At 43.8% G+C, this 14,264-nt stretch overlaps 1 protein-coding gene across 1 annotated transcript; it reads left to right on the top strand.

Annotated features, from left to right (window-relative positions):
• Positions 1-15: 15 nt before the first annotated feature.
• GJA3 (gap junction protein alpha 3) lies at positions 16-1,548 on the top strand (the record flags this gene model as incomplete). The annotated part of the gene is made up of 1 exon (XM_084266580.1): positions 16-1,548. The coding sequence occupies one exon, from the start codon at positions 16-18 to the stop codon at positions 1,546-1,548; it is 1,533 nt and encodes a 510-aa protein (XP_084122706.1).
• Positions 1,549-14,264: the final 12,716 nt, after the last annotated feature.

Genomic DNA, 14,264 nt, shown 5'->3' with positions numbered 1-14,264 from the left:
TAGAGATCTGAAACAATGGGTGACTGGAGCTTTCTGGGGAGACTGTTAGAGAATGCGCAGGAGCACTCCACAGTTATTGGCAAGGTTTGGCTGACGGTACTGTTTATCTTCAGGATACTGGTGCTGGGGGCCGCTGCTGAGGAGGTCTGGGGAGACGAGCAGTCAGACTTTACATGCAACACTCAGCAACCTGGTTGTGAAAATGTTTGCTATGACAAAGCCTTCCCCATTTCTCACATCCGCTTCTGGGTGCTGCAGATCATTTTTGTCTCCACTCCAACCCTCATCTACTTGGGCCATGTGCTGCACATTGTACGCATGGAGGAGAAGAGGAAAGAGAAAGAAGAGCTGAAAAAGAAGGGAAGTGGCAAAGACAGCAGCTACCCAGGGGCAGCAGCGTCTGGCAGTGGTGCTGGAGGGTGCAACAATAGCATCAAAGATCCCCTTGGCAAAAAGGGGAAGGAGAAGCTCCCAATCCGTGATGAACGTGGTAGAATCCGTATGGGGGGTGCTCTGCTCCGTACCTACGTCTTCAACATAATTTTCAAGACACTGTTTGAGGTGGGCTTCATTGTAGGCCAATATTTCCTATATGGCTTTGAGCTAAAGCCAGTCTACCAGTGCAGCCGCTCACCTTGCCCACATACTGTGGACTGCTTCATCTCAAGGCCCACTGAGAAGACCATCTTCATCATCTTCATGTTGGTGGTGGCCTCTGTCTCCCTGCTGCTGAATATGCTTGAGATATATCACTTGGGGTGGAAGAAGCTTAAGCAGGGCATGACAAGCCGGTACAGCCTTGAGATGCCTGTTGCAACAATGACACCAGTCATGGTAACGGGGGAGTCTAAACCTGTTGCTCTGCCACCACCAGCACCACCAGTGGTGGTAACCACCGCCGCGCCTCCCCCTGTTCTGCCTGACACCCGTGCTGTCACACCACTGCTGGCCCCAGTGACCATGGCACCATATTATGCTACAGCTGCTCCAAGACCACGGCCCCCCTCCAACACAGCCTCCATGGCCAGTTACCCTGTTGCTCCATCAATTCCTGAGGAGAGGCGTCGTGCTGTGACTCCCACACCCATCTCCACGCCTGTCACCATCCCAACTCCCATCCCCACACCCACGCCAGCTGTCATCAACTACTTCAACAGCAACAGCCATGTCCTGGCAGCTGGGCAGAACTGGGTCAACATGGCAGCTGAGCAGCAGGGGAAGGTGCCCTCCAGCTCAACAGGCTCCACAACTCCCAGCAGTGTCCGGCATGCCCTTCCTGAGCAGGAATTGCCACTGGAGCAACTACTGCCACCCCCAGCTGGGCCTCCCATTGCTGTGGCCAACAGTGGCAGCAGCACCAGCCTGAGTGGGGCAAGTGGTGGCAAGTGGGATGTGGAGGGTGAGGAGCTGCCAGAGGAACGGCCCATCTCAGCTGCCTGCACCACCGTGGAGATGCATGAGCCACCGCTGCTTGTAGATACACGGCGCTTGAGCAGGGCCAGTAAGTCGAGCAGCTGCAGAGCCAGGTCAGATGACCTGGCCGTGTAGTGCGGTCACCTCTGCTCAGAGGAGCAGGTGACGGAAGGCAGAGTGGGCAGGGGAGCTGCCCAGGGAGGCCAGGCCTGGCGTGGGTGGGGAGGCCTGGGTTTCAAACTTTGACGCTTGCTGTTTTTGCACTCTGTGAGTTGTAGTGGGGAAAAATATCAACATTTTCTAATAGGTCAGGGGTGGCCGAAGCGCAGCCCGTGGGCCTGGGGACCAACCCCACTTTCCTTCGTGTCCATGGCAAATGTCCTGAGGGCAGCCATAGGAGAGGCCTGCACAGGTAACAGGTGGTGATGGCATCTGGTATTGTGCCCTGAGGCTGATTTTCATCTGAGAAAAATCTTAATATCCCTTGCCTTCACTTCCACCAAGCTCTGCATGAGTGGATATGATCTTACTTTCTTCCTCTTAAATCTCACATAGACCTATGGCAAACATCAGGGTGGCAGATTGTCTGTTGGCACTTTGCCATCTCTGCGGACCACCTTGCCATATTAAAGGTGACCCAGTCTCTTTCATATAACATGACTTAATGAAGCCTTTTTACTCATGGCAAATCACCAATGTGGTCCTCGGCTGGGCAAAGTTTAGGTAACCCCTGAAATAGCTTTTTGAGGTTCATCTTTCTATAATTTGTTTTTACTCTTGACCTGTTAGGAAGTGTTTGGTTTGACCTTCTATCCAGTGTTAGCCAACCATGATCACACCATGTTTTTAAAGCCACAAATGTTTGAGCATGTTTGATTATAATTTTAGATGACTTCTGAAATTACTTAGAGGAGGACAGGAATTTAAACCACACCTCAGAAATTATTACACAGAACAATTTCTCTTCAGAGAGCAAGGATTATGATTTCAATACATTGTGGCCCCATACATTGCCCATGGACAAACAATAGGATAAAGTACAGCTCTGCATTTTAGACTATTAGGTATCAGCTTAAGTTTGTTGGAAAAATGCTTTTTAGAAGTGAACTTGAGTGCATATTTTTTGAATATTTGGAGAATAATTTTGATCTGTAGGTTTAAAATTATTTGACTGTGTACTTAATTATTTTAGTTTTATCTTTGATCTTACAAGAAAATGCAAGGGGAAAGAAACTTACTAATTGTAAATTTCCCAAAGTGACATTATTTCCTGTTGTGTTCTACCCTTTCCTTTAACAGAAATCTGTACCGTCTTACAGGTCAGTGAAAACAGATTCAGGCAATATCGTTTTGCAGAAAAGGGGGCTAAAATATCTGGGCTACATGCAGTGGCTGAAGGGTCTATTCTGATCCCACTGAAGTCACTTGCAGAATTTCTATTCAGTTTAACAAGGAGCAAGATTTGGGGACGGATCTTGCAGTGCTTATTCAAGCAAAACCAACATTCACGTGGAGTTTGGGGAGCCAGAAGGAATACATAAAAACATTAAAATCATGGTTTTGAAAATTGTTTCACTTTAAAATGGTGGAGCAAAGCACTGGGTATTTTTTTCTGAGTTGCAGCTTTCCTTACAACTGGCTCTATCCTTCATTGATTTGTAACAAGTATTCTCACAGACATCAGTTAGAATTTTGAATGCCTGATAAGGCTCGGGAGAGTTTGGGTAGAACAGGAATGCAGGATTAGGCCCAACTTCTGTTCTAAGCAAAAGCTAAAAGAACTGAAGCTCAGTCAATCCTATTCCTGCTATTAATCTAAATTGAAAGTAGTGTAATTGGAGAGGAGCAGTTAAACATTCTGGGATAGCCCTTGGCATCTTCAAAGTATTTGGCTTGGCAGTGCGGTTCTTACTCAGGCAAAGCAGGGTCGCCCTGTAGCAAGTGGTTACCATTGCCAGTTATCTCTGCTGTTAAATGTTTTCCTGAATGTGTTTATTTTATGCAACAGTTAAAATATATTCCCACCACTCAAGATTAAACATTTAGTTTTACTGTTTTCTGAGTAGACACAAATTGTTTCTCATGATCGGTGGCACTGTTCTGCAACCCTTAGGCACGTTGTCTCATTACTTCCTTGACCTGCTTGAGGTGAACCAGGTGATGAGAAGTCTTTCAGCTGCCACTGATCTTGGGAGCAGACACTGCAATAAAAGTCAAAGTACACTAGTACAATAAAGATACTGACTATTAGATGTTCAGCTTCAGGCATGCTCTTGTGAATGTTCTATGTTATAAGCCATAAAAACACTTGCTGCAAGAAAGCTAAAAGCTAATTTCTGCTTTCTGTTGTGTTGTATCCATGCAACTATGCTGAACTTAGCTAAATTTGATGAAGTTGTTAACAAAGGCACAGTTTAACACTCCAAATGTTTAGATTTGCTAGCATCAGTAATAGTGGTTTTGTAAGTTTTGCTGAATGCCAAGTAATTATCTTGCTGAAATAATGCAATATGCATCTCTGTATTTTAGAACATCAAAATTGGTGACCTGTATTTTATTTTTATGCTTCTGAAGAATTAAGTCAGTGTCTCTGACTTAAGTTTTTTAATTAGTCATGGGACCACCTCCTCAGCTGATTCAAACTGTTGTATTCCACTGAGTTTACAGCAGAGCATTGAGCCCCCAGGTCTTTTTGTTTAATGCAGACACTAACACCTTGGATTTGAACAGGCTGGGTTTTGGTTTGTTTTTTTTAATTCCAAATGTTTTTGTTTCATTTACTTTGATTTTTCTTGTGAAAAGTGTGCTCTTGTAATTTTGATTTTCTGAAGTTTACATTCAGGTTTTGATTTCAGATTGCACAGTTGGATGAAATTAACTGTTTTCAAAGTTTACATTTGTACAAGAAGTAAAAGAATGACTTTGCCAATATGTTAAACCTAAGAGAGAAATGCCTTACTATAATACAGGAACTCTTCAGACATAAGGTAGTACCATTAAAGACAATTTAATCTAATCACTGATCTATGATACCAGTTTCCTCTGTATATTTATAATATGGGAGCTGGCTATATGGGGAGCACATTATAGAAAAAGATACTTTTCATCATGAAGTCAGTTATTACTGAGGAAATTAAGGCTTATTATTACCGATATGCTTTCTTGTGTGTTTAGAGGTTTGATGACAAAAACTAGCTGTGACATGTCCTTTAAGAGCTAAATTTACAGCCTGGTTTAAAATGCCAAACAAATTATTGTAAAGAAACACTGCACTGTTACACTGTAGAAGATTTGACAAAAGATAAATGTTTTGATTTCTAGCCAAAGATATGGTTCTGAGCCTGCAAATACAATTTCATGCAAGTTATTTTTACTCTTGCAAATAAGTCTATTAAAGCTAATGGGACTGTTTGCATAAGCAAAATCTAGTGGTGTGAAAATGAAACTTGTAGGTTTGCATTTGTAGTTTGTTGTAAGATGCCAACCAAATTCCAGAAGTTTCAGTCCTTGAAGAGTTATGCAAGATATGTGAACATATTTTAAAGTGGAGAATATATTCCTATTCCCATTCACACTGTTTCTCACAGTTAAAGGGTTGTAAAGCGTAAGACAGCTTGCTCCGAGCTTTCTTGTTACTTACCAGATGTTTGTCTTTTGCATGACAGAATCTGACAAGAAAAAAGAGTTTTCTGGGCCATTTGGAACTTTTAATAACAATAAAACCAGCTGAAGAACAGTTAAAAGTGCTGTCTCCAAAGAAGTGCCTTGTGTATTAAATGCTGTAAGAAACAAGTTGATGTAAACGTTAATTTACCTCATATGTTTACAAAATTGTGACTAAATAAACTTTTTGTACCACAGCATTGTCTCTTTTAGATTAAATTTTAGTGGTTGTGCAGATGGTCTTTTAAAATACGAATGCGACGCAACAGTTACACCGAAGTCAGTTAGTGCTCACCCTTTACTCAGCTGCTGCTTCCCTCCTTCGTATCACTCAGCTGCATCTGTTGGAAAAGTGGCTGTTGAAACCCATCTCCATACAGGTTTCACTCTTGGCTCTTCTTTTGCCACACAAGTTCATCTCATGCCATGTCATGTGGTGTTAATGGTGAGACCAATCTTTTCCCCCAGTGCTGACTCGCTGTCAGATTTATCTGTCTAGCTGATGTGCCTAATGAGACTCTTACCTGTAAATGCACAAAGGATCTGAAATTTGCTGATTTGCCCCTTCTAGGCAAAGTTCACAGTTTAGCCCATGGAAGTGTCACCCAATTTTGTACTGAAAATGTATTGTGTACAATCAGGTATGGTGTAGTCCTGTGAAGAGGCCATGTCCTGGTTTCCAAGAAGCTGTGAAAAGCAGCAGTGTGGGCAAGGCTAAGAGACTTCTGCAGAAGTCTTAGATGCTAAGTGTGAATGTCTTGTAAAACTTCCATTTCATACGCAGCACGTACATGGACCTGGCAGGGCAGGAGAGTTTTCTACTGTAGTACTGTTTGTCTGTCATGTGTTAGTACAGTCGAGTGTGGGTTTTTTGGTGCCTCCTGTGCTCAGGAAACGCTGTTTCTGCTTTACATGATGTATCCATATGCTAAACCAGACCATTCACTGTTGTGGAAGACTGAGCAAGGGTAAAGCAAGCTGGCAGGAGGATAATAAGGATAGTACTAAGATGATGAAGCAGTAATAAGCTAGAGAAGAAAGTGAATAACGTGGTTATGGTGATACCAGCTGTACTGCAAAGATAATTCACTTGCCAGTTGAAGAACAGACAGCCCAAGTACTCCCAAGAGAGCTGAGAGCATCAGCTGGTGCGGATGCAACTGTGCACTGGGGTGTCCCTCCTTGGGAAGAGCCTCAGTGCCATCACCTTGCCTCCACTGTCTCCTGAAGAACTTCTGGCTGGAGTATGAAAGATAAATGATGAATGTTGCTATGCTTGAACTCTGAAGGAGGAGTGATGGCATGGGTACGTTTTGCTACCACATTGAGCAAGACAGCTTGATGTGAGCTTGTAGAGGAAAGGTGAGAGGTGTCCCTGCTCATTCACAGCTGCACAGTTCCTGATGGTAATGGGGACAGGCATCCTGGGGGGATGGGGGTGTCTCTCTGACCTCCTCTAGTAAATCTCCTCTGTACAGTTGTGCTGAAAGCCAAATGAGGAGTGTCCCGTCCCCCCTTCCTCCCACTCCTGTACTGCTGCCATCTCCAGGGAATTGGCACAGGAACAATCCCCTGGGCTTTAGTAAGTGATGTCACTGTGACTGCCCAAAGAATGGCATTTAACCTCATCAGAGCTTTCACACTCTGTAGCAGGGGTAGCAATGAAGGCAACACACCTTGCCTCCCAAGGAAACGATGTCCAACAGTAGGGCTGGCACCTATAATTTCTGGCACCCGGGTGTGCATTAGATGTAGACATCTCTGTGTCTGTTTTCAGCTGACAATAGAATAAACAGATGCTCATCCAAAATCTCAAAAACCGAAGAGAGAGCCTTCTCATAAAGATGGTCTAGGAAGAATGTGTTATTCCTGGAGTGTCATAGTCCAGGAAAACAGGGTGTTTGAGGAAATACACATTTTAGCACTTACAGGTATGTCAAAGAATTTGTTATGCCAGAATTACAGGCAACTTTAAGTACTGCATTGATTTGAACAGTTGGATTGCATCAGCTGCACTTCACTGTGTAAGTTTTTCTCATTTTTAGAAAGGAGTGGTGTATTGCAACAAAACATTGGCCTTCATGGATAGCTACCTCGTTTTCTTTATCTTGAGGCAGGTGATGTGTGTGTCTTTGTGTCACTAGCAGTAGTACAGGGTCTATCAGGACTATTTTTAGTATCTCAAGAAGGATTTCCAGTGTGTGGGTTCTCCCATACGTTGTATTTAAGAGTGACCCTCAGTGCTTATCAAAGCGGCTACAGATGTGGCTAAGGTGCTTGGTGCCATGGGGAGCAGGGATGAGTATGCCAACACCAAGGTCACAAAGAGCTGCCTGGGCTCACTGTGTTTGACTGCATCACTAAGGTAGGCAGCTCTAACCTACATCCAGACCTCTGCATTTCTATGTAGCGTGAGACAGCTTTTTTGAGAGTTCCTGTGCTATCTAGAGAATAGTTTTGAAAATACAAAGGGCTGAGCCATTTCAAACTCTCAAAAAGACAATGCGTCCTTCTATGAGATACATTTTTCTTGTGTTTGCAAAAATCCACCCAAGTCAGTGGATACATGGAGTAACATGAAATAAAACCTTACTTTCTATGTGAGAATGTGGGTTGTGTTTCTACAGTTGTCAGGTAAATGAAAACTAAAAAGGAGGAGCAAATAGTTACCAGCTGTCATATATCTCACTTCCCAGTTTGAGAAGATTAAACTTTCTAAAGGTTTTTGCTTTAAGGAATGCTGTGGTCTTCTGAGCAGAGACTAAGGGATAATTATGGTTGAGCTGTCCAGCCACAGAGAGGAACCTACTGTTTGCTTATGGCTTATGTAACGGGGTTTGCTGTGTAAATTCTGCACACAATGCAGAACTAAGCAGCTGAGGATGGCTTGCCTGAGCAAACTCTTTCATGTTTGGATTGTAGATACTTTGAGGTGAAAGTACCTTCTGCATTACGAGGGAGGGAAGATGAGAAAAGGCAGAGGCATGGGGTGTAGCGTAGTTACATTTCTTTCCAGTTCTCGGTTGAGGTATTTAATGCTGAATTGTACCAGGTCTCTAGACCAGAGGTAGCTTTCATCCCCCCATGCACCATCTCCCCTTTCTGTCTCTGCTCTGTAAGAGGCACTTACATTTTTCTTTTTAAATAATTTAAATTTTTCTTTAAGTTGCTTCTGTCTTTCAGACTGCAAATATGCCCTTTAGGGCCTGGTAGATGACACCAAATAGTCCTGTGACTGGAATTTGAACAAAATCAGGCAACAGCAGGACTGACAGCATTAGTTAAACTTACATTAACCACATTTCAGGGTGGCTTAAGTTTTGTCATGAGTAGCTGTCGCAGAGCTGAATGGGATCTGTCCTAATTTATTGCGACTGTGAAGCTCTACTCATCACTGTCACATGTGGCAGAAGTGCTCACACATGGTTTGCTCAAACAAAACCTTGATTTTTTTTTGTAAACCACACCAACTGTTCTCTTAAGAAGTCAGTCTCTGCTGGTGTGAGCTGGACAGAACTGAGAAACACCTGCAGCAAAGCCAGCCTGGCTGGGTTACCAGAAGCACACATGGCTGACTCTCTGGCTTTTCAGCATCCTGGAGTCTTTTAAACTGTTTTCACAAGTAAAGTAGTAAAGCCCAGTGCTTTGAGAGCAAAATTCTTGGCCAAGAGTCTACAAAATAACACGTGCATTGGGGTTTCTTTCTAAAAGCTCTGGCCTTCATTGTTTATGCATGAGCAGACCCTTTTTTCAGCGTATCTCTGGCTGTAGGTAGAGTTGTGAGTGCCTGCCTGTTGACTGACAGGAAGCAGTCAGTCCTTCAGAGCAGCTTGTTGGCACATGCTGCTCCCAGTTCATCCATGCTGTGTGCCTTCAGACTAGGAAGAAATTCCTGTCTTCCTGTGTAAGAAACACAAATGCCTGGAGGTCACAGTCCTCTGCAGTGTGCTGCAATTGCAGCTTCTGGCCATGGTGTTTGTGACATTTCTTCAAAGGGCAACAATCATCTGATCAGTCCCAGCAAAACTGTAAATTACAATACTCCATGGTTGAAAATTAATAAGCAAATTGCTGCCTGCTCATCACGCTGTTTTCATCAAGCAGGATCTAAAAGAGTCCCTGTTTGTCATTCATGAGGTTACAGAACAATAAAAATAGCAAGCAAATCTTTCCAAGCCTGTAAAAAGAAAATCTACCAATATGTCTATTCCTGTACAAGTAGTGGTTTGCTTGAAAAGTGCATTTTGAACCGGGAAAAGCCTTTGTACACTACACACAACTCCATGAGTTTTCCTTCATTTGGAACTGAAGTTTCTGGATGAAGTGAAAGAAGACAAGCTCAATACTATATTGGTTGTGAGAAGGCAGCTGAAAGCAAACCCAATCTATATTTTGGGGCCACAGAACTAGAAACTAAAGCTGAATCTGATAAATGACAATTATTTTTTTTCCCTTTTAAAGAAAAGCCTTGGATGTGGAAAGATCACTAGGAGTTGACATTTCACCACCCTCCAAAATGGAGCAAATGGTTAGTGAGGAATAGAACAACCTGCAGCCCCAGTGCTGACAATGAGTTTCCCTCACCTGGCTTTGTTCTGCTACCTGTTACCTTTTTAAAAACTTTGTTCTCTTACAGAAAAAGTATAGGCCTTAGAAAAATGCTTTCAGGAAGAGGACTCCTCTGCTTCTGTTGGCCTGGTCTGTGAAATAAGAGCTCATCATTGTAAAATGATAGTTGCAACTAAGGTCTGTTGCATTCTGACATTCAGAATTTCCATTTCCCAAGGGATCCTGAGATTTCAAATCAGAATGCAATACATATTCATGTATTCTTCAGGAAGCCAAGCCTGAGAAATTTCCCCTAAAACATTTTGCAGATGATCATTTTGGAAGCAACGTGTCACTCTGAAATTTACTTCTTTTTTTCTATTTTATTTTATTCTAAAATTGTCTTGCAACACGTGAAGGGGAGCTGTGTCCCATGCAGCATCAAGCCAAGCAAAGCAGAGGTGCTGCTGATGAGGTGATTTCTGAGCTCTTCTTCCCTTTAGGCACCTAAATGCCATGTATAGTTGTGTTTTAGACGCTTCGTTGTTATTTTGAATCTTATCCCTTTATCCTTGAGTTCAAAGCTTTCAGACCCAGAGTGCTAAAGTGCCATCTCTGTAGATGATCCAGATGGGAAAAGAAGCCCATTGCTGCCCTGTGAAATGGAGAGAGCATGGACTGCTTGCCATCCATGCGGAATGGAAAAGCTTAAATGTTATTTGCTGGGATGTTGAAATCTGTTACAGCTAAAGCCATGACCTGACTTTCTAACAAAGTTTTGTGTATGGCTCTGAATTCCTTTTCCCTACTGCTGCTATAGTAAGTCATGCATGACACTGAAATGTGCATTACAAGTTTTTTGGTGTATAGGAGAAGTGCAGTGATCTGCATGTAATTTGGGCAGCTGTCTTTCTTTTCAGCTGAAAGAATTCTCTCAGTTGCAACAACGTAAATCCGGTATAACTCCACCACACTGCTGTGACACAGATAAGACTGTCTTTGTGTTTAAATGACTGCAGTGAACAAGATCAATTGCAGAAAGAATAGTTCTTTTTTAAAAAAAGATCTGCAAGTTTAGTACATAATGGGCCAAATTAATCTCTGCTGTAAGTACTCTCATTTCAGCGGTGTTGCAACAGGAATGAATTTAGCCCAAAGCAACTTTACAATAACTCATATATAAGCATGCACAACTAAGTGTATTACACTTTGAACAAACTCAGCACTGTCTGGAGCACGGTTGGTCTGCTGAACCTCTGAAGTTAGGAACTAGCCATTGTGTGTTGAGTTTGTTTAGACAGTACCACTTTTGTTCAATTGGCTACATCCGTGGTATTTTAGTGACAGCAGAAATGTTCCCTCAGTTACAGAGGGACATTATAGCTGTCAGACATGATTTTCATTCTAGGATGTGTGTGCCTTAACTCTTTTGTGCACTTCAAAATAAAATTAGAAACAAGTATACAGAAATAGTTTCACCTATTTTGGAATATTTGAGCTTAACTCTTTGAGTTACCTGTCACTGAAAAGGGGTTGAAATGTTCTACAGAGAAAACCTCACATGTGAGTCTTCTGGCCTGTTTTGAATTTCTTTCTATAAAAGTGGTGGAAAAGTTTTAGTGGTTTTGGGTTTTTTTTTTTTCTTTATTTTTTGTTTTGAGGACTAACAAGTGACAGCTACATACCCTTTATGTATGTGTACAGGGGAGGTTTAGGTGGGATATTAGGAAGAGGTTCTTTACCAAGAGGGTGGTTGGGCACTGGAACAGGCTCCCCAGGGCAGTGGTCACAGCACCGAGCTTGACTGAGGTCACAAAGTGTCTGAACGATGCCCTCAGCCCCATGCTCTGATTTGCCTGGGCCTGTGTGGAGCCAGGAGTTGGACTCCATGATCCTTATGGGTCTCTTCCAACTCAGGATGTTTTGTGATTCTATGATTCTATGTAGTAGAAAGAATAAAAAAGTGTGACTCAACCAAATCGGATGCAGAAAGAATACAGCTTTAGACAGGTTAATGTAACATTGTTTTTTTACTGATTAAAAGTAATATCAGACACTGCTACATTTGCTGAGTCCCAACAGAGTAGGGACAGGTGCTCAACTCTGTCAGATAGTGATTGCTTAAAACACATGCCTTTTACTTTTTCCTGGTTTTGTGTAAGGAGAGGAGACAACAAGTGTCATGCAATCATGGAAAATGCTGGTTGAAGGTGACCTCTGAAGATCTCTAATCCAACCTCCCACTACAAGTTGGAGCACAGGAAGTTCCGCACCAACATGGGGAAGAACTTTCACACAGTGAGGGTGCCAGAGCCCTGGGACAGGCTGCCCAGGGAGGTGGTGGAGTCTCCATATCTGGAGATATTCAAGACCCCTCTGGATGCCTATCTGTGTGGTCTGTCCTAAAAAGCCTGCTTTGGCAGGGGGGGTTGGACTTGATGATCTCTTGAGGTCTCTTCAACCCCTACAGTTCTGTGATTCTGTAATTGTCTGTTTTCATGCTCTATCAAATGTCCTGTGTCTCCTCTTGGTTTTATTGACTGTGTGTGGTGCTCAGATACCCAGTTGTCACCTCACCAGCTACAGAGATTCAGGTCTGGCTAAAGAGCTGATTATGATGATGTGAGGTCAAGTCCAGACCTGCCAATTCTGCCTTTGCCTTGATGGGGCGGGGACAGAGGAGGTAGCTGAAGAGTTTTCAGTAGAACAAGGGTGATTTCCACTTTTTTTTTAGTTGGCCACTCTAGGAAGAGCGAGGGTATGCTTATCACTTTGGATATTTATAGGGTTTCCTACAGCAACATGGTTTATAAATAACTAGGGATCTTGGGGCAGCTTTCAGTAGTGGAGAGAAAGGAAGTTTAGCCTTTTTTGAAGTTCAAGAAGTGCTGCTTGTGAAGCTTTTCTTCTGATTAGATGTCCTGTCATAGTGTCTGTAGTTCAGCAGATCTGTCCAGGCAACTTCCTCACCCCGCCTTTTTTTTAAAATACAATTAACTTTCAGATCCTTTTCAGCACCCTGAGACAATCTTGCCTGAGTCTCACCTTTGCAATGTCAGGTAGTATTGTCTTGGCAATTTTCAACCCTGCTTGCAGCAAGGTGAATGGCCTCACATATTAACATGTTGGAACTGAGCTGGATCTAGCTTCTGGCATGTCTGTGGCCTGGCAGGCTTCCTCCTGTACAGCTGCCATGACAGCCTGGAATTTAGGCAGGAAATAAAGTGCCGATGATTCTTGGGAGCTCAGCAATATTCTCTCACACATTTGGGGTTTGCCTGGGGTTTGCTAAAGAGGGTTGGTACTTTGGGAATACTCTCTTCAATCACAGAATCCCAGACTGGTTTGGGTTGGAAGGGAACTCAAAGCCCATCTAATTCCAACCCCCCTGCCATGGGCAGGGACACCCTCCACTAGACCAAGCTGCCCAAAGCCCCATCCAACCTGGCCTTGAACGCTGCCAGGGAGGGGGGCAGCCACAGATTCTTTGGGCAACCTGTGTCAGTGCCTCACCACCCTCACAGGGAAGAATTTTTTCACCATATCTAATTTAAATCTGCTCTCCTTCAGTTTAAAGCCATTGTCCCTTATCCTATCAGTACACTCCCTTGTAAACAGTCCCTCTCCAGTCAGGTGCTGGAAGGCTGCAAGAAGGTCCCCCCAAAGCCTCCTCTTCTCCAGGCTGAACAAGCCCAACTCTCTCACCCTGTCTTCATAGGAGAGGTGCTCCAGCTCTCTGATCATCTTCATGGCCCTTCTCTGGACTTGCTACAAAAGCTCTGTGTCTGTTTTGTACTGGGAACCCCAGACCTGGACACAATACTCCAGGTGGGGTCTCAGGAGAGCAGAGGGCCCAAATCACCTCCCTTGACCTGCTGGTCATGCTGGTTTTGACGCAGCCCATCATATGGTTGGCTTTCAGGGCTGCAAATGTGCATTTCTGGCTCACATTGAGCTTTCCATCAATCAACACCCCCAGTTCTTCTCCACAGGGTTACTCTCAACCCATTCTCTACCCAGCCTGTAGTTGTGCTTGGCATTGCCCAGCCCCTTGTGGAGGACATTGCACCTGGACTTGTTTAACTTCATGCAGTTTGCACAGGCCCACCTCCCAAGCTTGTCAAGATCCCTCTGGATGGCTCCCCTTCCCTACAGCATGTCAACCACACCAGACTTGGTGCCATTGGCAAGCTTGCTTAGGGTGCACTCAATCCCACTGTCCATGTCTCCAATGAAGATGTTAAGCAGTGCTCGGCCTAGTGCTCGGCCTAGTGCTCAGCCTAGACCCTGAGGAATGTCACTTATCACTGGTCTTGATTTGGACATTTTTGTCTTCTGCTCTCTCCTTCTAGTAATTCCATTTGCCCAAGTGGTCCATATCACCAGAGATGGTCTCCTTAAGACCTTGAGGGCTGTCACTGGGACATACCTATGCTTTGGAAAGGACTCTGGAGGTATCACTTCCTATGCCAGATGCTGGTGCTTATACATTGTAATCATTATAGCTACCTGAGAAGCAGGACTACTGCACCAGGTTCCTGGGCTTTGCTCACCCAGAGTGGGTTGGCAGCATCAGCTCTCTACCAACTTCTGCTTACTGTGCTGCCAAAAGTTAGACCCCATGAAGGTCCAGCAAGGAC

The sequence above is a fragment of the Gallinula chloropus genome, assembly GCF_964237585.1.
Source record: "Gallinula chloropus genome assembly, chromosome: 1".
In the NCBI taxonomy this organism is placed as follows: domain Eukaryota; kingdom Metazoa; phylum Chordata; class Aves; order Gruiformes; family Rallidae; genus Gallinula; species Gallinula chloropus.
The sequence above is the reverse complement of the archived record's forward strand: the minus strand, read 5'-3'. Positions and strand labels throughout refer to the sequence as shown.